At 51.2% G+C, this 24,429-nt stretch overlaps 2 protein-coding genes across 2 annotated transcripts; both read right to left on the bottom strand.

Annotated features, from left to right (window-relative positions):
* Window positions 1-66: 66 nt before the first annotated feature.
* Window positions 67-3,124, bottom strand: Nrm (nurim). The gene is made up of 4 exons (XM_051152640.1): window positions 2,977-3,124; window positions 1,431-1,627; window positions 840-1,016; window positions 67-387 (listed from the first exon to the last, which is right to left on the bottom strand). The coding sequence occupies exons 1-4, from the start codon at window positions 3,107-3,109 to the stop codon at window positions 106-108; spliced, it is 789 nt and encodes a 262-aa protein (XP_051008597.1). The 5' UTR covers window positions 3,110-3,124; the 3' UTR covers window positions 67-105.
* A 3,272-nt stretch (window positions 3,125-6,396) lies between these two features.
* Mdc1 (mediator of DNA damage checkpoint 1) lies at window positions 6,397-19,713 on the bottom strand. Its single transcript, XM_051153604.1, has 14 exons — window positions 19,309-19,713; window positions 18,175-18,552; window positions 18,020-18,092; window positions 16,093-17,303; window positions 15,880-15,945; window positions 15,639-15,731; window positions 13,921-14,136; window positions 13,280-13,323; window positions 11,021-12,544; window positions 10,822-10,944; window positions 10,562-10,744; window positions 10,204-10,329; window positions 10,013-10,123; window positions 6,397-6,767 (listed from the first exon to the last, which is right to left on the bottom strand). The coding sequence occupies exons 1-14, from the start codon at window positions 19,442-19,444 to the stop codon at window positions 6,600-6,602; spliced, it is 4,452 nt and encodes a 1,483-aa protein (XP_051009561.1). The 5' UTR covers window positions 19,445-19,713; the 3' UTR covers window positions 6,397-6,599.
* Between the last annotated feature and the right edge of the window lie 4,716 nt (window positions 19,714-24,429).

Genomic DNA, 24,429 nt, shown 5'->3' with positions numbered 1-24,429 from the left:
AGAGCATTGCTTCCAGCCTCTGTCTGACGCAAAGGCGGCCTGGATGCTAAGGAATGGGCCTTGAGTGGGGAGGGAGGTACAGAGCTTAGAGCCGGAGCTAATTCCTCACTCTGCATCTCCATCCTGCGGTCTGGAGAGAAGCTGGAGTTTTCTTTGTAGCTGAGACCGAAGGTAGCGGAGATCTTGCTGGTCAAGCCCGTGAGCCAAGCCGAGGTAGAGGGTGAGGAGAAGAGCCAGGAGTAGGCGATCGGTGCCCAAGGTGGGAACCACCCACAGGACCGTCAGCAGCTCCACACACACTGGGTGTCGGAGGTGGGAAAAGAGCCTCAGGGCCCGAGGAGACTTCAGAGCTAGAGGCTCACCCAGCCCCAGCACGTGGTAATAAACCTAGGAGGGAGAGAACAGCGTGGAAATCAAGTCAAGCCCTCATTCTCAGCTATTCCTGGCACCATCTTAGGAATCAAGGCCCTGGACTCCTTCTGAGACTCCGCCCCAACCCAAGTCCGGGCATCACCCCCTAGCCTAGGTGACCTACAGCTACTGCCATTTGAAGGCAAACTAAAAGAAAACAACCATAAAAGGAGGCAGGGAGGGCCGGGCGTGGTGGCACATGCTTTTAATTCCAAGGTCCAGCACTTGGGAGGCAGAGGCAGGCAGATCGCTGTGAGTTTGAGGGTAGCCTGGTCTACAAAGCAAGTCTAGGACAGCCAGGGCTACACAGAGAATCCCTGTCAAGGGGGGGACGGGGAGGCAGGGATTAGAAAGCCCAGAGAAGTCAGAAGGGTGCAGGAGGGAGAGAGCGGCAGCCCAGGGCCTCCGGCAGGGCGTGGGACCCTCACCTGTTTGAGGCCCATGAGTTCCGCGTAGTCAAAGACCAGAAGGATGCTGAAGATGAGGAGCCAGGAAACAACATGGAGCACAAAGCACAGGAGGGGCACCCAGGTGGCCCACGGCTCAGCCCGAGCCTCCCACAGCACTGGGCCTGTGGGTGTGGACTCCCAGTATCGCATCACCAGCTGGGGAAAGATGAGAGATGGCCTACCAGTGCTCTCTGCCCCACAGTGTCCCTCAAGCCTTCCCCCATCTCCCATGTGTAAACACTAAACGGTGTGTGTGTGTGCGCGCGCGCGCGCTACACAGGATTGACGGGGCGGGATGGGGGGGGGGGCTGGTGAACAGCCACCAAACTAGCCTGTGCCAGACGTCCAGTGAGAAGGCATGCTGGAAGGCAAGTCTCCCCTTGAGACCTAGGGAGGTCTTTTGTAAGGAGGAGCTAAGGAGACCCGAAGCAGCATGAACAAAGTTGCAAGGGTGAGTGAGACAGCTGGCTGTGCTGGGCAATGTCACATACATGCCCCATCGCTGACAGAGCAGTGGAGGCTGAGACTACCGTCCTCTGTCCTGCAGTGCAAGCACACCAGGAATTCTACCTGCAAGGCCAGAGCTGTGCATGCCACATACAGTGACCTCTGAAGGACGCCAAAGTACTGGGATGTCCACGCCTTCACTGCCTCGGTGGCCATGAGGCTGTGTTGTGCTGCAAACAGTAGGAGGAGACCCAGATCCCAAGCCAGGGAGGCGAGAATGCTCCTGTCCTGCAGGGCAGCCAGCCACCCGTGGCGGGCATCTGAGGGAGTTAGGGAAGAGAGGGACGAAAGGTCAGTTAAGATGGCTAGGACAAGCCATCTTGTGGTGGCGCACGCCCTTTAATCCCAGCAGCACTCGGGAGGCAGAGGCAGGTGGATCGCTGTGAGTTCGAGGCCAGCCTGGTCTACAAAGCGAGTGAGTCCAGGACAGCCAGGGCTACATAGAGAAACCCTGTCTCAAAAAACAAAAAAGATGGCTAAAACACTCCTTATCTGCATCTTTTGGAGTCCCAAGGATGCTCTCAAGGTCTTGTGGAGGCCACATCCACACCGCCCCCCCCCCCCAGTCTCTCTTCCCTAGGCCTCCTGGAGAAGGCTCTGAGGAGAATGCAGGTAGGGTCGCCGCTAAAACCAAGGTGGGAGGTCTGGGGAGACGGCTGGGTCCATGCAGTGTTAGTGTTAGCATTCCATCCCCAGCGACCCTTCAAAAGGCCCGGCGTGGTGGTGTGTGCCTGTAATCGCAGTGCGCGGGAGGCAAGGCCAGAGAATTCCCAGAGGACCCAGTTCGGTTCTCAGCATCCGCATGGCCGCGCTCACCCATCTATAACCCAGTCCCAGGGGGTCCATCTTAACCCAGCTGGAAGGCCTCAGGTCTCAGTGAGAAGCTCTGTCCCCAGAATACGTGGTCGGCAGAGGCAGGTGGGTCCCTGTGAGTTCCAAGCCAGCTGGGGACCCTGTCTTTACGGGGGGGGGGGAGGGGGAAGGTGTCTGGCGCGCAAGGCGTGGTGGTGCACCCACTCGGGGAGGCAGAGGCAGGCCAGCCTATCAAGCTACACAGAGAAACCGTCTGGAAGAAGCAAAACCAAAAAAGAAGGGAAAAAAAACCAAAAAACTGGCTGGCTCCTGAGAAAAATACACTCAAAGTTGTCTTTCAGCTGCACCCAGACAGAGAAGCACATATATTCACACGCAAACCTTTGATGTGGTTTTCTTTTCTTTTTTCTTTTTTTCCTCCGAGACAGGGTCTCTCTCTCTCTCCCTCCCACCCCACCCCATGCATGGCCCTCACTCAGCAGACCAGGCCTTGGAGTCCGGACCAGTAACAGACTTTGAACTCAGAGATCCACTTGCCTCCGCTACCACGGCTTCCTAACGTTTCCTCTTTACCTTTCCGCTTTCCCCGGTTCTCCCCACAAAAGCCTACCCCGCCCCCGCCCGTGTTCCTCCAGTCTTCACTCCCCAGTCTCCGCACAGGGCCAATCCTGGAGTTCCCGGCTTCGCCTTCTGCTCCCTTCCCCGCGGCTTTGGCGGGTTCCCTGTCATTCGTCTCCCCGCCCCGCCCTCGCCACGCCGCTCCGGCTCCTCCTCTCGGCGGCTGGGTCCGGCTCACCGGGACCGCCGGGCTCCGGGATCCCTCCGAGCAGCGGCCGCAGGGAGGTGAAGCGCACGAACTCCACTCCGGTGCCGAAGGCCAGGATGAAGGAGGCGAGGGCGGCGGGCACCAGCAGCAGCGCGGGCGCCATGGCGAGCGGCGCGGGCACGGCTGGCCGAGGAGGCGGGCTTGGGGTTCCCGCGGCTGGCGGCCCCGCCTCCGAGGAGTGCTGGCCGCGGGGGGGGGGGGGGGGGGGGGGGGGGGGGACCGGGGTGCGCGTCACAGCGCCGAGCTCGGAATCCCGGGCGTCTCAGCGCGGCCAGTGTTCGCCTGGAAGGGGAAGAACATCTTTTTTTTTTTTTTTTCCGAGACAGAGTTTCTCTGTGTAGCCTTGGCTGTCCTGGACTCGATTTGTAGACCCGGCTGGCCTCGAACTCACAGCGATCCGCCTGCCTCTGCCGAGTGCTGGCATTAAAGGTGTGCGCCACCACCGCCCGGCGCAACATCTTGTTTTTTTTAAGGATAGCCACTCCATATCCTCCTGCCTCAGTCCCCGGGGTGCTGGGATAACTTGCGGCGACACCACGCCCTGCATAGACCTGTTTAGTGATCATTTAAGAGCTAGGCGTGGTGGGTCGTGCCTGTACAATTCCAGTACTCCGAAGGACGAGGCAGGAGGGTTTGACGTTATCTTGGATTGCGAATGGAGAGCCATAAAAAGTGGAAAAAGGCGCCTGGCGGTGGTGGCACACGCCTTTGATCCCAGCACTCGGTGGATCTCTGTGAGTTCGAGGCCAGCCTGGTCTACAATGAAAGTCCAGGACAGTCAAGGCTACACAGAGAAACCCTGCCCCGAGAGAGAAAAGAAAAAAGGCCAGGTGGGTGGGTGGCACACGCCTTTAATCCCAGCACTCTGGAGGCAGAGGCAGGGTTAGGATCTCGGTGACTTGGAGGCCAGCCTGGTCTACAGAGTGAGTCCAGGACAGTCAGGGCTGTTCACAGAGAAACCTTGTCTCGAGAAACCAAAGGGGGAAAAAAGTCAAAGCCTAAGTCCCGCAGGCTGAACGGTGCGGTAGTATCCTAGCATCACCCTGACTGGGCGCTCCCACGACCTCTGACCAAGCGGTCGTGCGCTGTATAGCATCTTTCCTCCTCACCCTTCTCTCTGCTTAGGGAATGTGTACTGAGTGAGCTGGGAATATCAGTGTTTTTGAGGAAGCTCGCTCTGCATAATGCTCTCTTGACTTTTTAAATTATTTTATGTACATTGGTGTTTTGGCTACATGTCTGTCTGTCCTCTGGAAGAGTAGCTAGTAGTTTTTTTGTTTTGTTTTTTTGTTTTTCGAGACAGGGTTTCTCTGTGTAGCCCTGGCTGTCCTGGACTCACTTTGTAGACCAGGCTGGCCTCAAACTCACAGCGATCCGCTTGCCTCTGCCTCCCGAGTGCTGGGATTAAAGGCGTGCACCACCAAGCCGGCTTCCCGCCCCCCCCCCTTCGGTTTTTAGAAACATGGTTTCTCCGTGTAGCCTTGGCTGTCCTGGACTTCCTTTGTGGACCAGGCTGGCCTCCAACTCACAGAGATCCACCTGCTTCTGCCTCCCGAGTGCTGGGTGTGCACCACCATGCCAGGCCAACTGTGGTTCTTTAACCTGCTTCATCCTTAAACACAGTCCTAACCAAGCCCCAGGGAGACAGGTGCCTAGGGCTCACTGACCATCCAGCCTGGGCTAATCAGAGAGCTCATGTCAAGGCTGATTTCTGGCCTCCACCCACGGCACCAAATGAATAAAGGTCTGGGGATACTGTTCAGCTGTGAAAACATTTGGGTTGCGTTCCGGAAGCCTTAGATTCAACCCCCTAGGAAGAAAACCCACAAAGCCCAAGCATGTAGCTGGGGTGTAGATGCCTTGTGAAGCAGCTGCCTGTCATGAGCAGGCTATACACACACCACCAAAGCTGTCTCCTAAGCTTACACACAATCCACTACAGTAAGGATACAAAGTAAGCAACTATTCTTTATTGGTGTGTGAAATTTACATAGCAAGGAAATCTTTATACAGTATTTAATGTTCTGCAGTATGTACAATCACTCCTTTTTTCTGGCTCTGAGACTTCAGTCCCCACAGTCAAACAAAGACCTCTCCAACAGCACCTGTACTCAGTCGGCCAGCATCAATCTGCTGTCTGTGAATTCACCCATCCCGCATATACTGTGCAGATGGAATCAAATGTGCCCTTTAGTTAAGTTGTTCTTGACCAAACTCATCCTCAAATACTTATGTTTGCCTGGCATGCATAAAGCAAGTGCTACGTACAAGCCTCAGCCCACAGACAGATGCGTGCACTATCAAGAGCGTCTTTCTCATTTTGAGTCTCTGTGGTTTAGACTGGCCTCCCATGTGCTATGTAACCAAAGCTGACCTTGAACTTCTGATCCCACTTGCCTCTACCTGCCTGGACTGCTGGGATTAGAGGCCAAGTGCATGTTTCAATGTTTTCTTTGCATAGGTAACCCAAACAGGAGGCAGGGCAGTATTGCTGGGTCAAAGGTAATCAGAACTGACCATAGCTTCCTGCAAAATGCAAATTAACAACAAAAATTCCCCCTTTTCCCCTCTTAAGACAGGGTTTTCTGTTAACACCCTGTCCTGGAACTTGCTGGCTTTGAACTCAGAGAGCCACCTGCCTCTGCCTCCTGAGTGCTAGGATTAAAGGAATGAACCACCTTGTCAAGACAGGATTCTACTTTGTAGCCCAGAATCTGAACTTGTGACCTTCCTGCTTCCCTCCTAAGTACTGGGACTAAAGGAAACGACCCCTGTCCAGCTCTGCACTTAAGGACCTTTACAACTGTTTATTGCAGAGGCCAAACCACCCAGCAGCAGTGTCCTACTTTCTCTACATCCCAGGAAGTAACCAACCACCTTTAAATCAACAATAAAGTGCAACTTCAAAACCATCTTGTCTGCATACCATCAGGCAGGCAGAGTGGGCACTGACCTACCACAGAGAGAACCAAAGCTAATTGCAAACACTGGAAAGCTGCGCAAGAGGCACAGCAAAACTAAAAGCCCTTTCTAACCAGGTGGGTCAGAGACCAGAAAACACATCCCAGGAGCCAGCCTCATCTTCTCAGCCAGGGACTCCTGAGAGCTGGTTGGCTCTGGGGTCAGGATGCTGGGCCTGGAACAGCCTCAGCTGTGCAGCTGCAGACTGTTGACCACAGCTGGGGCCACAGTATGGGACTGACCCAGGGCCGTGGTCCTGCATGAATGGGCCAATTAAAACGCTGATATAGAAGGAAAAAACTTCCTTTTCTCTCCCTGCCCCCTTCACAAAAAATAAACCTCTTTGGTCTTCTCCACATTCCCAGAAGAGCCATATCAATACAGTGCACCCTAGGCCTTTGTGGGACGGAGGTTTTTTGTTTTTTTTTTTTTGTTGTTGTTGTTTTTTAATTAGGTCTCATTATGTAGCTCTGGCTGTCCTGGAACTCATAAAATCTGCCTACCTCTGCCTCCCAAGTGTTGAGATTAAAGTTGTGGGCCATCTTGTGTGGTCTAATTGTGTCTGTGCATGTTCCTCTTTGAGTGTTTTCTAGGACTGTTTGCTGGTCTGAGAGGGTAGAGGTAGATTTTCTTTAATTAGATGACATTTCCAATTTGAAAAGGACAAAGGCCTCTGGTGTGGCTTCCTGCTTCAGCACTCCAGTGAGGAGGAACTCAGGAGACAGGAGGGGCAGCCCCAGCTGAGATGGAACAGTGCATCGAGCAAGGTCTTCAGGGCAAGTTATGATGACTCGGTGAGGCTGTGGCAAGATGGAGGGACAGGGTTAGCAGGGAGGGAACCGGAAACACACGCGGCCTCAGAGCTGAGACTGTGTATATACTTACAGGCACAAGTACCAGTAACAGGGTGTGTGACTCCAGACACACACACATGTGTCCTATATTGCCCTGCTTGTCAAGTATTCTTGCCCCAAAGATGAACTCAAACAGCTCAGCCCGCCTTCCCTTCCTTGTTTCAAAAGGGGTTTCATGTAGCCCAAGCTGGCCTGGAATTTACTATGTAGTTAGAAGATAATCTTGACCTTCTGATCCTCCTGCCTCCACCTCCAGAGCGCTGCGATTACAGGTGTGTATTATGTGGGCTAGGCATCAAGCCCAGAAGTCTGTGTGTGCTAGGCAAGCAGGCCGCCATCTGAGCTCCATGCCCAGCCCACTGCAGCTTTTATAATTATAATTTGGATAAAACATAGAATACAGAGTGGGGTAAGATAAAAATGATACAAACAAGGGCACAGTCTTGGTGACAGCTGGCTCATCTCTGCTGGAAAGGCAATTATACAAAGGCAGGGGAGGGTTGGGACTAACGGATACTCAACAGTAAGGAAATCAGAAGTACAACAAATACATGGGCTTTATATGAGCTTTAAATTTTTGTTTTTAAAAAATGGAGATTTTAGGCCGGGCATGGTAGCACACGCCTTTAATCCCAGCACTCGGGAGGCAGGCGGATCTCGGTGAGTTCGAGGCTAGCCTGGTCTACAAATCGAGTCTAGGACAGGCAAGGATAACACAGAGAAACCCTGCCTCGGAAAAAAAAACAAAAAACAAAAAACCAAAAAAAAGAGATTTTTTTTTTTTAAGTTTTTTGAGACTTTTGAGGTTCTTGCTGTGCCATGGAGGTGCATGACTGCAGGAGGCAGACGTAGGTGCATCACAGAGTTCCAAGTCAAATCTGGTGTATAAAGGGAGTTCCAGGACAGCCAAGGCTGCACAGAGAAATCCTGTCTTGAAAAATCAAAACAAAGCCAGGCGTGGTGGCACACGTCTTTTGTTTTTCGTTTCTCAATGTCATCTTGGCTGTCCTGGACTCACTTTGTTGTTGTTGTTGTTTCCAGAGCTTAGGACTGAACCCAGGACCTAGCAAGCGCTCTACAACTGAGCGAAATCCCCAAGCCCCCTGGACTCACTTTGTAGACCAGGCTGACCTCAAACTCACAGAGATCCGCCTGCCTCTGACTCCTGAGTTTTGGGATAACAGGCGTGCATCACCATGCCCGGCCTGTGGTGCACGCCCTTAATCCTAGCTCTGGGAGGCAGAGCAGGGAGATCTCTGAGTTCTAGGCCAGCCTGGTCTACTGTGTTACTTGGTCTGACCTTGAACTCTTAGGTTCAAATGACCCTTTTACCTCAATCTCTTGAACAAATGATAGGTAGGCACTACAGGTATGCACCACCATGCTCCGCAAATTTCGGCAAGCAAGTGTAAAAGTTGTCTTGTAGTTTGTCACAGTAGCACATGTCACAGTAGCACAGGCCTACAATCCCAGCACTCCATAGACTGAACCAAGAGGATGCCGGGGCTACATTGTCTCAAAGAAAGCAAAACAAACAAACAAAACACAACAACAAAAACCCCACAAAACAACAACAACAAAAACTTGTCAAACCAGGTGTGGTGGCACATGCCATTAATCCCAGCACTTCAGAGGCAGAGGCAGGCAGATCTGTGAGTTTGAGGACACCCTGGTCTACAAAGTGAGTCCAGGACAGCCAGGACTACACTCCTTTTACAAGGGTTGCCTAAGACCATCAGAAAACAGATTTATATAACAATTTGTAATAGCAACAAAATTATAGTTATGTGTTGGAGAGATGGCTCAGAGGTTAAGAGCACTGGCTGCTCCTTCAGAGGTCCTGAGTTCAATTCCCAGCAACCACATGGTGGCTCACAGCCATCTATAGTGAGATCTGGTGCCCTCTTCTGGTGTGTAGGTGTAATGCAGGCAGAGCACTGTAAGAGATGATAGATAGCTAGATAGATAGACAGACAGACAGACAGACAGACAGATAGATAGAATGTAATTTTTAAAAATTACAGTCATAAAGTAACAACAAAAATGACTTTGTAGTTGTGGGGAGTCACCACAGCATGAGGAGCTGCACTGAGGGCTGCAGTGTCAGGAAGGTTGAGAAACCCTAGTTAAAGCAGGCGGCTGCTGGAATGAGGACCACAGAGTTCACTGTAAAAAGTAGCATAACTGAGACCATCTTGTAAAGCAAAACATATGGGTTTATTTTTTTAAAAAGGGGGGGAGGGGTGTCTTGAGAGATGGTTCAGCAGTTAAGAACACTTGTTTAGCTGGGCATAGTGATGCACCCCTGTAATCCCAGCACTTGAGAGGCAGAGGCAGGAGGATCACAGTGAGTTCGAGGCCAGCCTGGTCTACAAAGTGAGTCCAGGACAGCCAAGGCTACACAGAGAAACCCTGTCTCAAAAAAACAAAACAAAAACAAAAACAAAAAAAACCCACTTGTTTGTCTTGCAGAGGGTCCAGCCTTGATTCCCAGCACCTACTTGGCAGCTCACAACACTCTGTAACTCCAGTTCCAGGGACCCAACACCCTCTACCAACACCAGCTGCACAAATGGTGCAGACACACATTCAGACTAAACACCCACACATAAAGCAAAACTCTTTTTATTTGCTTTCTTTTCTTTTGAGACACAGTATTTCTTGAACTTGCTACGTAGCCTAGGATGGCCTCAAATTCAGACATCTGTTTGCCTCTGCTTCCTGAGTGCTGAGATTAAATGCATGTGTCACCATGGCCAGTTCAATAAGTCTTTTTTTTAATGTGCATGTATGAGGGTGTCGGATTCCCTGGAACTGGAGTTGTGAGCTGCTGTGTGGATCCTAGGAATTAAACCCAGGACCTCTGGAAGAGCAGACAGTGCTATTAAGCCCTGAGCCATTTCTCCAACCCCTATTCTTTGTGTGTAATATGGATTTTAAAAGAATATTTTTTTTTCTGTGTGTGGGGGTGGGGGGGAGTGGAGAATCACACACAGTCCAAGCTGGTGTATAGCTTCCTGTTTTATGTAAGTACAGACCTATAACTTCTGCTCCTCCTGCTTCTGAGTCCCAAGTGCTGTGCTACATGCAACGTGTGGCCCACATCCACCTGGCAATAGCACTTCCCCACTCCATCATTCCTACCACCCTTGGGCTGCTCCCTCCTTGGGCTCAGGACCTGCTTGTGGTACCTTGTAGGAACGGGGCATGCTAGGCAGGACGGTGCCTCCACAGCAGCTGATGATCTCTCCCATCTGAGGTGGGGGTGGCTGCACTCCGGGGGTTACATGAATCTCATAGCCCTAAGAAAGGGGTGATGGAGACACATGTCTGCACTGGGGAGCCTCTTGTGGGGTACGAGGGACAGAGGGCAGCCGCTTACCTCCAGTAGTCTTCGTTCCCGAGCCCGGCTCAGGGAATCCCGAAGGCTGAAGCTAAAATTCTTCTCTTGTTCAGGATCAATCACCAAGTACTTATCAGGAGGCAAAAAGCAACCAGCCTTTCGGGACTAGGGGAGGAACAGGCACAATTCATCATGTCTTCTTTTTCCTTCCCAGTGCTGGGGGCTGACCCCAAGACCTCAAACATGCTAGGCAAGTGCTCTACCACTGAGGCATCCCAGCCTTACAGTCCATTTCCTCTCACAGCAGCCCTCTGCCTCACTAACCCTGGACTCTCCTCTCCTTTCCTCCCACTGCCGTCCTTCCCAGGCACTCTCCACCTCCTGGCTTCTGCCTTACCTGATACAGCCAGTTCAGGGAGAGGATGGGAATCCCCTTCCCCAGGGCACACAAGAACTTGACTGTCCTTCGGATGCGATCCGTGACCAGGTGGGAGGCCTCATTCACTGAGCTGGCCAGACTGCCGCCCAGAGCCAGCACCGCACGCTCTCCGCGAGAATCCGTGACTCCTGTGAACAGGACCTGGGGAATGGTGCAAAGATGGTCACAGCAACCCACATGAGCATCACTGGCATCTCAATCCTCAGCCCGTTTTCTACCTTGGGGACTGCTGCTTCTTGGTTAGGTTTACTTCGCCGACCTCGATTTGGGTTTCCCTGGCTCTCATCCTCTGCATGGTCTCTCTTTCTCTTGCCTGGTGCTGTAACTGCTCTCTCCTGAGGCTGAAAAACATCTCAGTGGGCATCTGAGCCCCATGGCTCTTGCTCCTAGGTAGGGAGCCCCCAGCTGTCCTCTTACCTCCTCCTTCACTGGTGCTTCTTCTGCAGGACTTTCTTCCTTGATGACTGTCTTCTGGGGGACTTGTCTTGCGGGACGTTTTTGAAGGGGCGAGTCTGTGGTACTGGAAGGCTTCTTGCGGACTTGAGAAGCCTCAGGCTGGGTTTTGGGAATGAGCCGAGATCTCCTACCTACTTCCTTTTGGTCTAGGGAAATGGCAGGCTCCAGAGTGGTTGTATTTGACTCAGCTGCTTCTGATGCCCCTGAGCTTTGGCTGGCTGAGGATTGGGGCTCAAGTTCTGAAGATGCAGAGTAAGCCTTGTGGCCAACAGGACCTGTGTGGGAGCCCTGCTTCCTAGCAGCCCTCCGCCTCCTTTGGTGACTGCCTTGAGGAACAGTCTCCAGGGGAACGGGCTGGGCTGTGGGGACAGATGGCTGGGTAGTGGAAACTGAGGAAACATTTAGGGGTGAGGACTGTAGAGTTATGCTTTGGCCTGTTGTCGCCTCAGGCGAGGTGGTGAGATGGTCTGTATAGGTAGGAGGCTCAAAATCAGGGGCTACTGGGCCAGCTGATTCTGACTCTTCAGTGCAGGACTTACGTGTCCTTCCCCGAGTGCCCCGGGCTCTGGGCGTGGGGGCATGCTGTTCTTTAGAAGTACAAGGCTGGAGTTTAGGGGTTGTGGGGATACTTGCTTCAGGAGTCCTGACAGAAGACTTGCGTGTCTTGACCTGAAATGAGGGCTCAGGGGTGACAGGCTGTTCTGTGGAGGTAGGAGGCTGGAGTTCAGGGCCAGTGGGGACAACTGGCTCTGGGGTTCTGATAAACTTACTTGGCCTGCCCCGAGAGGTCTGAGATTTGAGGTTAAGGGTGACAGGCTGTTCTGTGGAGGTGGGTGGCTGGAGTTCAGGGCCAGTGGGGACAACCGGTTCTGGGGTCCTGATAGAAGACTTACTTGGCCTGCCACAAGTGGCCCTGGGTTTAGGGATAACAGGCTGTTCTGTAGAGGTGAGAGGCTGAAGTTCAGGGCCAGTGGGGGCAATTGATTCAGGGGTCCTGATAGTAGACTTACGTGGCCTGCCCCGAGATGTGGGTTTAGGTACGACAGATTGTTCTGTGGAGGTTGGAGGTTGGAGTTCAGGGCCAGTGGGGATAAGTGATTCTGGGGTCTTGATGGAAGACCTATGTGGAGTGGCCTCAGGTGTAGCGTTTGGGGTGACAAGCTGTTCTGTGGAGGTGGGAGGCTGGAGCTCAGGGTCTGTAGGGACATTCAGTTCTGGGGTCCTCGTAGAGGACCTACTTGCCCTGCCCCGAGATGTTGGTCTAGGGGCAGCAGGTTGGTCTGTGGGGCGGGCAGCCGTCCTGGATGACCGCCGTGGCCTGGCACTAGGCTTTGAGTGAAGAGCCTCAGGAAGCTGTAGCTCAGAAGGGGAAGAGGCTGAAAGTGGAGGCTGCTTTTGGCTCTGAGAGGTGAGGAGACTCTGTGGCGGAGCTGAAGCTTCAGGCACTGGAGACAACAGGCGCTGGGGCACAGGCTCTGCATCACCCTGAGAAGGAGAGGCAGGCACAGATGTTGACTTTTTTCAGTGTTTTTGAGGAAGGACCTCACATGATTCTAGTGTCCTCCATTTCCAAATACTGGGATGTGTGGCTGGGATTCTGTGTGTGGTCACAGTGTGCTCACCGGCACCTGTCACTTCTCTTTAGGCTAAGGACTTATGGGGAAGGATGTCATTAAGGGATCTCTCTCTCTGCACAAGTGGGTGTGGTGATTAACACAAGGCCAGGGCAGTTAGACTTCTCAGTCAATAAAGGGAACTACCCCTTGGGAACAAGGGATGGCAGGACAAACGAGCAGAAGCCAACTAACAAGTGAAGAAGAAAATGGTAACATGGGGTTAGGGACACAGTTCAGTAGGCAAGGCAAGCATCAGGATCTGGATTTGGTCTCCAGAACCCATGTAGGAAGGCCAGGTAGAAGCCAGGTGGCTGGTGGTGCACCTTTCATCCCAGCACTCGGAAGGCCGAGGCAGGGCCAATCCCTGTGAGTTCAAGGCCAGTCTGGTCTACAAAGGGAGTCTAGGACAGCCAGGCTACACAGAGAAACCCTGTCTCGAACGCCACCCCCCCTAGCCAAAAGAGAGCAGGTGTATCAGCTTATGCTTGTAATCCCAGTGCTAGGGAGGCAGAGACAGGAGGATTCCTGGAGCTTGCTGGGCAACCCAGACTAGTCTACTTTAGCGGTGACCTGTCAAGTAGGGCACGGTAAGAAAGCAGCTCACCCTGGAAGCCTTTCCAGCAGATGATGTCTGGCAACTCAAGTGGCCTAGACAGAGACAAAGTGAGAGAGCTGAGCGCTGTGTAGCCTACAGCTCAGGGACTAGCTGCCATGAAGACAACATACCACCTTGGCTCCCTCTGCCTCACTTACCTCTCTGCTGCCTCCCGGGGCTCAGAGGGTCTCCCCTTCCTCCATCTCCCTGGCTCCCAAAGATTATTAGGGCTGATACAAGTCCCTCATGGTCCCTCACCTCAACTCCAGGCTTTCGTGTTAGACTGGCAATCTGCCCTTTCTGACCTGTCACCCCTCTATCTAGGGTCTCTTCTAAACCAGCTGGCTCTCCCCCTCTCTCTGGTTCTGGCATCTCTACTTCTTTCTCTTCCTTCCACGAGTCTTTGGACATCTCCGTCTCTACCTTCAAACTCTCCCTACTCCCTTCAGGGCTCCCATCCTCCACTCTGTGGGCCTCTTGTCTCTGCCTGTCTCCAGCCAGCACCGTCTTTGGCTCTCTGTCCTGTCTCCCCTCAGCTAGTTCTTCTTCCCCCATCTCATCTTCTGGCTCACTGTGTGTTCTTCCCCTGGTTTTCCTCTCTAATGGCCCTCTCTCAGGGGTCACCCTGCCTGCTGTTTCCTTTGGTATACCCATGGCTTTTTCCACAGTCTGTATCTCTCTGCCTTCAATTCTCAACAGCTCTGTGTGAACCAGATGTCCTGGTGGCGCCCTGGGTAGAGATGGATGAGATCCATGAGCTTCAGGGTGGGCAGCAGTGAGCTGGGGCTCAGAGGCCTCCGTCTGTTCTCTTAGACAGAATGGCTGTGTAGCCAACACTTCCCAAGGTGCATCCAAGGTACCTGGACCTAAAGAGGATCAGAGAAAGGAGACGGGCTCACAGGTAAAAAAGGCAATAAGGCTAAGATCTAGGGCCAACTTACAATGACTAAATGGGTTACAGAAGGCAAGATGGGGGGGGGGGGGGGCTGGAGAGCTGGCTCAGAGGTTAAGAGCACTGACTGTTCTTCCAGAGGTCCTGAGTTCAATTCCCAGCAACCACATGGTAGCTCACAACCATCTATAATGTGATCTGATGCCCTCTCTGGCCTGCAGGTGTACATGCAGGGAGAGCACTGTATACATAATGATAAATAAACCTCTTTTTAAAAAGGCAAGATGGGAGAGAACAAGGGTGGTGGTTGTAACACTAAATGCTGTTCAGAAGATTATCATCTCACACACAGGCTCCCTCAAGACCCTCATCTGGCAAACAAGAATTGGAGATGTGGCTTAGAAAAGCACTCAACTGAACACATAAGGCCCTGAGTTCAATCTCACAAAATTTGAGTTTTTGAGCCAACTCCAAATCTCCTGAACTAGAATTAGAGTAAGGCCTAGCAATGTGCTTTGTATTTGTTTTATTTGGTAAGATGTATTTAAAAACTTTTTTATTCAAATGTATGTGTGTATACCGTGTGTGGGTACACAAGGGTACCAGAGAGAGCCTTGGATCTCCAGGAGCTAGACTTATTGCCAGCTGCTAGCTGCCTGACATTGGTGCTGGAACTGAACTCTGGTCCTCTAGAGTAACAGTTGCCACTCCTCCCTGCCCTCCCATGAGACAAGGTTTCTCTGTGTAGCCTTGGCTGTCCTGGACTCATTTTGTAGACCAGGCTGGCCTCAAACTCACAGAGATCCACCTGCCTCTGCCTCCTGAGTGCTGGGATTACAGGCATGTGGCGCCTGGCTCCAGTTGCCATGCTTAACCATTGAGCCATCTTTGCAGCCCATTTTGGTTTGAGACAAGGTTTCATGTAGTCCAGGGTGGCCTTAAGCTCTGCCTCTGCCTGTGGGCAGATTACAAGCCTGTGCCACCATGTCTGGTATAGATCTCCTTTTCTAATGAAGTAGAGAACATCAGTAAAATAACAAGAGAATATGAAAGGTTTGGCTGGGGCTGCAGCGCAGTGGGCAGAGCTCACGCAGCTTTAGGAAGCCAGCCCCGTCCAGCCCCGGCAGATGGCACACCTGTAATCCCCGCATATGGAGGACCAGAAGTTCAAGGTCATCCTCAGCTACATGAACTCCTTGTCTCCAAACAAACAAGAACATGAAGGGCTGCAGAGACGGCTCAACAGTTAACAGCACTGGTTGCTCTAGCAGAGGATCTGGGTTCAGTTCTGAGAACCCACATGGCAGCACACAGCAGTCCCTAACTCCAGTTCTGCAGCCTCTTTTGACCTCTGTGGGCACCAGGTATGCACATGCCGGCAAACACTCACACACACAACATAGATAAGACAGAACGTGAAAGGATGTAGAGGAAGAAAATATAGAAAGCCAGGGGCTCAGAGCGGCGTTTCTGTACCTGGAGTCTCAAGGCTGAGATGGGAAGGCCCAGGCTCCTGGGGAAGAGTACACGGGAAGACTTGGGTGGGTTCATCTTCCAAACTCTGCACAGCTGGAGAAGAAAAGCTGGGTAGGAACACAGCTGCTCCCAGAGTATCGGGGCCTCCTGCCCCATCTTGGCCACACCACCTTTCAAGGACCACCAATCTAATCACCCAGCTCACACTGGCACTCAGATCCAAACAGCACAAGGCCCTCACCCTCTGGGTTCTGGCTCTCCCTTTCCACAAAGCACTGGGTAGCTGGAAGGCACAGGTCTTCAGGTTCTAGTGGGAAGAAATATGAGATAGATTTAAAAATAAAATAAAATAAATCAACTCTCACCCTAAACACCTCTACAGTTCTCTTCTAACCCTTGTACCCAGTTTACTTCTAGGGTCAAAGGGCAGAGCAAGGCAGAGGGCAACACTTACCATCACAGCAGTCTTTGGCCTTCACGGTCTGGGCAATCTCTCTATGTGGCAGGGTGGGACTCCCTGAGTTATCTGTGTCCACTGCCACCTGTTCCATGGGGGCCGCAGGTGACCTGCTTTGGACCCCCACCTCAAGAGCATGCTCCTGCTCGGACACAGCTGCAGCCCACTCTGTCCCAGCTTCTTGTGCTCCTGGCTGCTGGCTCCTGCTTACACCTGCCCCTGCTAAAGATGAGCCTTCCTCCACAGCTGTTTCCCGGGCTTCCTCTAGAGGCACCTGGTGCTTCTCCCCCGGGGTAACAGAGGGCTCTGGCGGGACTTCCTCCTCCACTTTTACTGCACTCTTGTCTCCCACGGCAGAGGAAGACTGATTTCCCTGTAGATGGCTGCCAGGGGAGCTCATATCCATGTCCTCATCTACATCACTGGGTCCATGGGGAGGCTGGCTCTCTGCACGTGTGATAACAGGAGCCTCATCTACATCCATGGGGCTGTCAGGGACAACTTTCCTCTTTTCCCCTGAGAGTCCCTCCTCCACGTCTGTGTCACTGTCTCTCCCAGAAACACTCTCACTTCGTTCTACAAGGACCTGTGGTTGGGACTTGACTTCCTCCATGCTTGGGTCTCTGCTCCACAAAGCAATCCCTCTCTCTTTCAGACGGGCCAAGGTGAGTGCTCCTGACACCTCCTCCTCCTCCTCCTCTGTGTCACTGTTGATCACCATGGCTGTGTGGCTTCTCTCTGGAGGGACAGCTGGTACAGTCTTGCCCTCCACATTTGCATCACTGCCAGATGGGCTGTCCTGCAGACGTGCCTCACCAGGTGCTCTAGAGTCTCTTGTACCAAGGACTTGCTTTGTCACAGGAAGTACAGGTGGGGTCTCTTCCTCCACATCTGTGTCACTGTCCTCCCCAAGAGTGGGGCTCTTCTCCAGAATCGACCCAGCCAGAGCCACTCCATTGCCTGCCTCACTCTTGATTTTTATGTCCTTACACTTCTGCTCAGTAGTCTGGGCCTGAACCAGCTGGATGCCAGTTGACATTCCATGAGCTTCAGGCTGCTCAGCCTCCCCAGGCGCACCATTTCTGGGAGCTAAAGAGGACACCCCCACTCCTGGTTGCTGATCTTGTTCCTCGTCCGTGTCACTGCCCAAGTCAAAGGGCAAAGATGGCCCAGGAGCACTTGGGGCTGGAGAAAAGTCCTCTTCATCACTGTGAAGATAAAGAATCCATAGGACGTATACCCTGGATAGGGACACCAACACTCAGCTACGAGTGCCTCGAAAGCAGCCACTGCTGGTAGCTCTTTTCCCATCTCCACTGAGTATATCAGAAGTGTTCATCAGAGCCAGACTGTGGTGGTGCACACCTTTATTTTTATTTTTTATTTTATTTTTATTTTTATTTTTTTTATAGTTTTATTCGTTCTTTTTACCTGTCCTGAGCTCTGGGGTCTATAAGCACAATGTAATTTCCAAGGCGCACACCTTTAATCCCAGCGCTTGGGAGGCAGAGGCAGGTGGATCTCTATGAGTTCAAGGACACCGAGGGCTACACAGAGAAACCCTGTCTCGAAACCCCCCTCACCCCCCAAGTCAAGACAATCAGCTGCCAGGTGGTGGCGGTGCACACCTTTAGTCTCAGCACTTGGGAAGCAGAGGCAGGTGGATCTCTAAGTGACAGCTGTTCTAGGACAGCCAGGGATACACAGAGAAACCCTGTCATCTCTTCAAGATTGACACTTTAACGCCTTGTTCAAAGCTCATGTGTCTAAAACCAGGTATGATGGTTCAGCCTTGTAATCCCAATACCCAAAGACTGAATCCAAAGGATTTCCAAGGGTCTGAGACCAGCTTTGGCTACAGAGACTGTCTGAAAAAACAAAAGCAAAACCAAAAGATTCAGGTGTCTGGTACTTTGGTTCTCACCTTTCTGGAACTACTGTAACTGAAGGGGAAGATGTATTCCTTGATCCATTCGCTACGCACCTTCCAGAAGAATCTGGCAAGAGCAGAAAAGAATAAATTGATAGTTTATACCCATCGTCCCTGTCTCTTCACACACACCCAGGGCACAAGCTTACCCACTTCCTCCTCTGAATCCTCAGCCAACGAAACTCCGGCTGTCTGGGGTCCTCCCTGCACTCTGGGGGTCTTCTCTACAAGAAGTCTCCGAGGGACCAAGGGTGGTGGGACGTCTAGGCGACGGTACTGGCAGGGAAAGTCTGCAAACAGAATCAACTCCTGGTCCCGCAGACGATGGCTCACTCCAGGGGTCAGGACCCGAGGAGGCCTTACGATCTGAGTGCCATTGAGGCTCCCACAATCCTGGAGGACAGGGGCTTTGTTCCAGGCTGAGATTTCAATCACGGCATGCTGTTTGGAGACGGATGGGAAAGGCAGGGCCACAGAGCAGTCAGGGCTTCTGCCAACTACATTCTTGCCAAGGTAGAGTGGGAAATCTAAGGAGCAGAGAAGAGATGGAAGAGTAAGGCCCATCCTGGCCTGAAGATGTTTTGACTAGCTATCCTACTGCTGTTCACTCAAAGCTCTTAAGGGCATTGAAAACAACCAGTAACAGCCCCCAAGGCAGGCCACCACGGCAGAGCACTTGTAATGAGTTACTCACTGCAATCCCCTATCTACTCACATTGGCTGCTGCTCCCTCTCCTCTCTGTCCTCGTGAGAGTTGGGTGTACCCTAGTCTGTAAACTCTTTCTCTGATTCGCCACCCTTTCTGCCACTCAATTAGATATCACTTTCAAACATAGGTGCTTCCTTCTACAAACTAACTTTAACTTAAAGGTGTATACCAACATGCCTAGACCTAAGCTTTTCTTTACCTGAAACTTGCTCTACACCAGGCTGGCCTTGAACTCAGATCTCCTTGCCTCTGTCTCCTGGATTAAAGGTGTGTTTGTGTTCCAGCTGGATCACATAGCCCTGGAAGGATGTTATCTCTTGACAGAGCAGCCCTTAATTTAACTGTGAATTAAAATCCCTCTACACTTCATTTTCTCTTAATAAAACAAAAACCACTCCTAGAAAACACAGGGCACTAGCCTGGAACAATCAACTTAGGTGCCCTCTTTGCCATCCCTAGTAGAACAATTATTCAATACCCCTTTGAAATATAATTAAGTTCTCCCAACTCTACTACTACCTCTATGGAAAAGAAATGACCCATATTCATACTTCAGCTCCCAATATTCACTGACCTCTTTCTGGTCCATGAGTACCACTGAAGAGCCGGAGCCGCCCTACAGGCTCCAGGCTATAACCCAACGAAACACTGGATAGCTCTGTCTCCGCCTCCTCCTCAGCATCCCAGCGTATCACCTGGGTACTTTCCATGACCTATAAAGCAAACACGACAACATTATTCCTGGCATTGGTTTGCACAGACTTGCAGAGAAAAAAATAACTGGGAGTAAAGCTAGGTAAACGTGGAGGCAATCTTTTTCTTCCTCCCTTTCTTTTTTCTCTCTTTCATTCTTTTCCTAAGCCAGTGTTTCTCTATGTAGCCCGGGCTGTCCTGGACTCACTTTGTAGACCAGGCTGCCCTCAAACCCAGAGATCCACCCGCCTCTGCCTCCTGAGTGCTGGGATTAAAGGTGTTCGTCACCATAAAATGATGGTTTTGCCGGATGGTGGTGGTGCATGCCTTTAATCCCAGCACTTGGGAGGCAGAAGCAGGTGGATCTCTGTGAGTTTGAGGCCAGCTGGTCTACAAAGTGAGTCCAGGACAGCCAAGGCTACACAGAAAAATCCTGTCTCGAAGGGGAAAAAAAAAAAATGATAGGTTTTTTTTTCCTCTCTCTCTCTCTCTCTCTTTTTCTTTTCGAGACGGGGTTTCCCTGTGTAGCCTTGGCTGTCCTGGACTCACTTTGTAGACCAGGCTGGCCTCGAACTCACAGAGATCCACCTGCCTCTGCCTCCAAAGTGCTGGGATTGAGGCGTGTGCCACCATGGCCGATAAAATGATGATTTTCTATTACTCACTCTGAAGCATGTAAAAAAAAAAAACTGGGCACAGGAGAATGTGTCAGTGGTAGAACGTTTGACTAGCCTGTGTTGAGGTCAGGTGCTCAGCACTTAGAACTTCCAATGGAGAAAAACAAACTTTTTAAATCCAAACAGCCAGGCAGTTGGTTGGTGGTGGCACACACCTTTGATCCCAGCAATGCAGAGACAGAGGCAGGAGGATCTGAGTTGAAGTTCAAAAACAACCTGGTCTATAAAACAGGTTCAGAACTACACAGAGAAACCCTGTCTCAAAAAACCAAAAAACAACCAAACCAAACATGTTGGCATATATCTCAATTCCCTGTACCTGAGGCAGGAAAATGAAGATTTGGAGACCCAGCCAGGCATGGTGATGCACACCTTTGACTATAGCATTTGGGAAGGCAGATCTCGTAAATTCAAAGCCAGTATGGTTTAAAATAAAAAAAAGTGTGGAGCCCAACCTTGGCTACAGTGAGACCTTGACCTCTAAAATGAAACAAATTATATATGCATATGTATTTATGCTTTTGGCCATGATAGAAAGCATAGCATTATATAGAATGAAATATTTTATAGGATTTGTTTGTTTTTAGGTACTAGAGACTGAAGCTAAGCCCTCACACACATCAAATGCTCTACCACTGAGCTATACATCCTCAGCCCACAAATCGGGTCTCTATTTATTTAAAAGACGTGGAAGCATGGTAGGTTGGATAGAGGTGGTACATGCCCACAGTTCCAGCTACTGGAGCAGCTGAAGTAAGGCCAGTAAGTATGGACAACACAATAAGACCATTAAAAAAAAAATACATAGCAAGTTTGAAAAGATGGTTCAGTGGTTAAGGGCCGCATGCTCTTCCAGAGGACCTGGGTTCAGTCCTCAGAACTCACATAGCAGCTCACAACAGTTTATTCACTCAAATTCCAGGGTATCTGACACCCTCCTTGGAACCACACACTCACCTGTGCGGGCAGGGAGTGTGGGTTTTGAGAAGTAATGCTATGTGAATATACTGCTTTTTATCCTTTTTTTTCCCCCTAACCCTTTTAAATTTTTATTTATTTATTTATTTATTTGCCTTTTGAGTCCTGGTTTCTCTGTGTAGCCTAGGCTGGCCTAGTCTCACTTTGTAGACCAGGCTGGCCTGAGATCTGCCTGTCTCTACTTCCTGAGTGCTGAGATTAAAGGCGAGTGCTACCACACCTGGCTTCCTAATATCTTAATAGGCACACACACACACACACACACACACACACACACACACACACACACACACACCTGCTTAGGATCAAACCCAGGTCTTGTACATGCTCTGGTGTTTCAATGCCCATTTACGGATCCTTAGCTGATTTCACAATCCACTACTGAGTATAGTATCAGATACAACAGCCAAGTGAGAAAGGGAAGTAATGCCTCCAAAACAGCATTTACACAGCATGCAAATAAAAATAAATGAATCACCACGCCCATATTTTATATACTCTCAGCATAGCTCAGCTTGAAATGCAGAGAGAGAACCATAGACGTATAACTAGGTGTGTGTATGTTAAACACTTTTAATCTGCCGGGCGTGGTGGCGCATGCCTTTAATCCCAGCACTCTGGAGGCAGAGGCAGGCGGATCGCTGTGAGTTCGAGGCCAGCCTGGTCTACAAAGTGAGTCCAGGATGGCCAAGGCTACACAGAGAAACCCTGTCTCGAAAAACCCAAAAAAACAAAAAAACACTTTTAATCCTTTAGGTTGACTGGCATTCAATCTTCCTAAGAACCCTGAAGGCTACGTCTATCATTCCTTTTTTTGCTAATGCGAAAGCTACCGTATAGATAGGTTAAGGAAAGTGCCTAAATCGCCCCTTACGCCTTCTCATGGCTGCTAAGAGACCGTATTAGTTACAATAATTACGAGCGCCTGGTACCTTTCAGTTATTTGGCATTACATCCTCAACCAAACAAAATGAATCCTGTTCTCATGGCAGCTTGCTTCGTCGCCGGAGCTACTGATTTAAGGAACAAATTAAAGAAGACAGAAATTCAGAATTGCACGATTTTACCCACAAAGGCACCGCACACAGGGAAGCCGCTGCCTGGGAAAGTAGGGTACCCCAACAAGTAAGCTCCGTCCTGCCAACCCAGCCGGCGCCCACGGCCCCTTGCTCCAAAGGAAGGGCCACCATTTTGGATACCCACGCCTGAGCCAGTCCCCTCGTGGCCTAATGTTTCCGTGTCACCAAGCCCCGCACGCGGGCCGGGGCTCCCCGCAGGCATCAGCATAAAAAGCTGAAGCCGGAACCCAAACTACCTCCGCCCAGTGACACCCAAGGCACGCCCCTCCCGCCCTCAGGAGGAATCAGGACGGTAAGGAGAGCGCGGGCGGCGGAACTCACCTCCCGAGCCCCCGCGCGCGCCACCGCCGCCGCCTCTAACGGCCGCCACCTGGGTGGCGGGAGCGCGAATCCCGGAAGAGAGTCCCGCCTTCTGATTGGCTACTGCAGCAGTCTCTCACGGCGCGGAGCGCGCCGAGTGATTCGGACCCCGCGTCGGAAGCCCCGCCCCCAGCCCCGCCCCCTCACAGTTCAAAAGTGTGGCTGAGGGCGGGAAACAGGCTGAGGGGAAGCGCTGGTGACGGGCGGGGGCGTGGCCTAGGAATCCTGCCGCGCGATTGGTCAGCGCCCAGGGACGACCCACCGTCGCTCCTTCTCCCCCGCCCCCCGCCCCAGAAGACTTCCCGCGCAAACCGCCGAACGCCAACCAGCGAGTGTGGCGCGGGTGGCCGCCGGCGGCTAGAGCGGCCGTATCATAGAAGGCGTTCCGAGGCCAGAGCGCCCTGCTCGGTCGTCCCAGAAATGGCGCCCGCTGACTCACGAGAAATGAGGGGTTGCAGCCTGTAGTCGTGGCTGGAGGCTGCAGATTGGAAAACAGCCCGTAGGCGTGGCGCCTTGGAGCTCCCCATTGCAGAGGAATTCCATTTCCTTTGGGTCTGGGCTGCTTAGTAGAAGTCTTGTCTTTTCTCCCATATGTATGTATAAAATGACGGACATTTTGAGGTCACTCTTCTAAATGGAGGATCCTAAATAAAGCAAACGTGGGTGGACAAACTGTTTCGCTAAAACCTCAAAGGCTGTCCTCATCTTTCAAAAGAGGAGAAAGGTGTGATGAAAAAATAATTTATTTTATTATAATGAAACATGAAAGTATAGTAAGAAATTGGCTTGCATAATTTAGAGTTCTTTCCCAGAGGTTGTCTCAATATGTTCGCAATAATCAAATTGGCAGACATTTGGAGCTTTAAGTTGCATCACTTACCCGTGTTCCTACTGTAAATCAGGCAAATTCAAATTCAAGTAGGGCAAAAATAATCTCCTTCATTAAAATACTGTATTTTTAGTGAATAAAGGCTATTAATGTCTCGGGAGGCAGAGGCAGGCAGATCACTGTGAATTGGAGGCCAGCCTGGTCTACAACATGAGTCCAGGACAGCCAAGGCTACACAGAGAAACCCTGTCTCAGAAACAAAACAAAACAACCCAAAAAGAAAGGATATTAATGCAACTTAATGTTCTTTTATTTAAAAGATGATTTGAGCTGTGTTAGTAATGTCTTTGATACTTTTTCTTTCCTTGGGGAAGAGAAAGGGTCTATGTACCTCTGGCTGGCCTAGAATTAACTGACCAGGTTAGCCTTGAACTCACACAGGGTCCTCCTTCCTCTGTCTGGGCCACACCACCTGGCCTATGCTATCGCGTTCCAGATGCTGCTCACCACACCCTTTCCTTTGTGTTTTCTCTTTTGTTTCTTTTTTCCCAGACAGGGTTTCTCTGTGTTAGCCTTAGCTGTCCTGGACTTGCTTTGTAGACCAGGTTGGCCTTGAACTCACTTCGATTTGCTCGCCTCTGTCTCCCGAGTGCAGGGATTAAAGGCGTGGGCCACCACCTCCTGGCCAGTTTTTTTCTCCTTTTTAAAGAGATGTTAGGTGTTAGGTGTTAGTGTTTTGCTTGGATGCATGTGTGTACTACTTGTGTGCTATAAGCTGGCAGAGTCCCCTGAGTAGAGCATTGGGTCCCCTGGACTTAGAGGTCTGGATAGTTGAGAGCCTCTGATGTGGGTGAAGATTGTTTTTCCAGAACAACAAATACTCTTAATTGCTGAGCCGTCTCTCCAGCATAACATAAAAAATACATTTGTTTCAATTTTGTAGACCAGATCCGACTTCATTATGCAGGGATCCTTGTGAGTCAACCTCCCTCCCTACTGCATGGGCATAATCGAATTTTTCCCTTTTATTCATTTTATTTAGAGACTGGCCTAAAGTTGTACCCCAGCTGTCCAGGTAG

The sequence above is a fragment of the Acomys russatus genome, chromosome 11 (assembly GCF_903995435.1).
Source record: "Acomys russatus chromosome 11, mAcoRus1.1, whole genome shotgun sequence".
NCBI classification, from domain to species: Eukaryota; Metazoa; Chordata; class Mammalia; order Rodentia; family Muridae; genus Acomys; species Acomys russatus.
Note: the sequence above shows the minus strand (reverse complement) of the source record. Positions and strands in the feature narration are given on the sequence as shown.

Excerpts from the sequence above, each read along its gene's own strand:
- Mdc1 (XM_051153604.1), bottom strand. The coding sequence starts at position 19,444 with ATGGAAAGTACCCAGGTGATACGCTGGGATGCTGAGGAGGAGGCGGAG. Across the intron at positions 18,553-19,308 it reads TACTCATGGACCAGAAAGAG|ATTTCCCACTCTACCTTGGC; the intron begins GTCAGTGAATAT and ends TCTGCTCCTTAG. Across the intron at positions 10,745-10,821 it reads AAGAAGCAGCAGTCCCCAAG|GTCCTGTTCACAGGAGTCAC; the intron begins GTAGAAAACGGG and ends ACCATTCCCCAG.
- Nrm (XM_051152640.1), bottom strand. The coding sequence starts at position 3,109 with ATGGCGCCCGCGCTGCTGCTGGTGCCCGCCGCCCTCGCCTCCTTCATC. Across the intron at positions 1,017-1,430 it reads GCACAGCTCTGGCCTTGCAG|CTGGTGATGCGATACTGGGA; the intron begins GTAGAATTCCTG and ends ATCTTTCCCCAG. Across the intron at positions 388-839 it reads AACTCATGGGCCTCAAACAG|GTTTATTACCACGTGCTGGG; the intron begins GTGAGGGTCCCA and ends TCTCCCTCCTAG.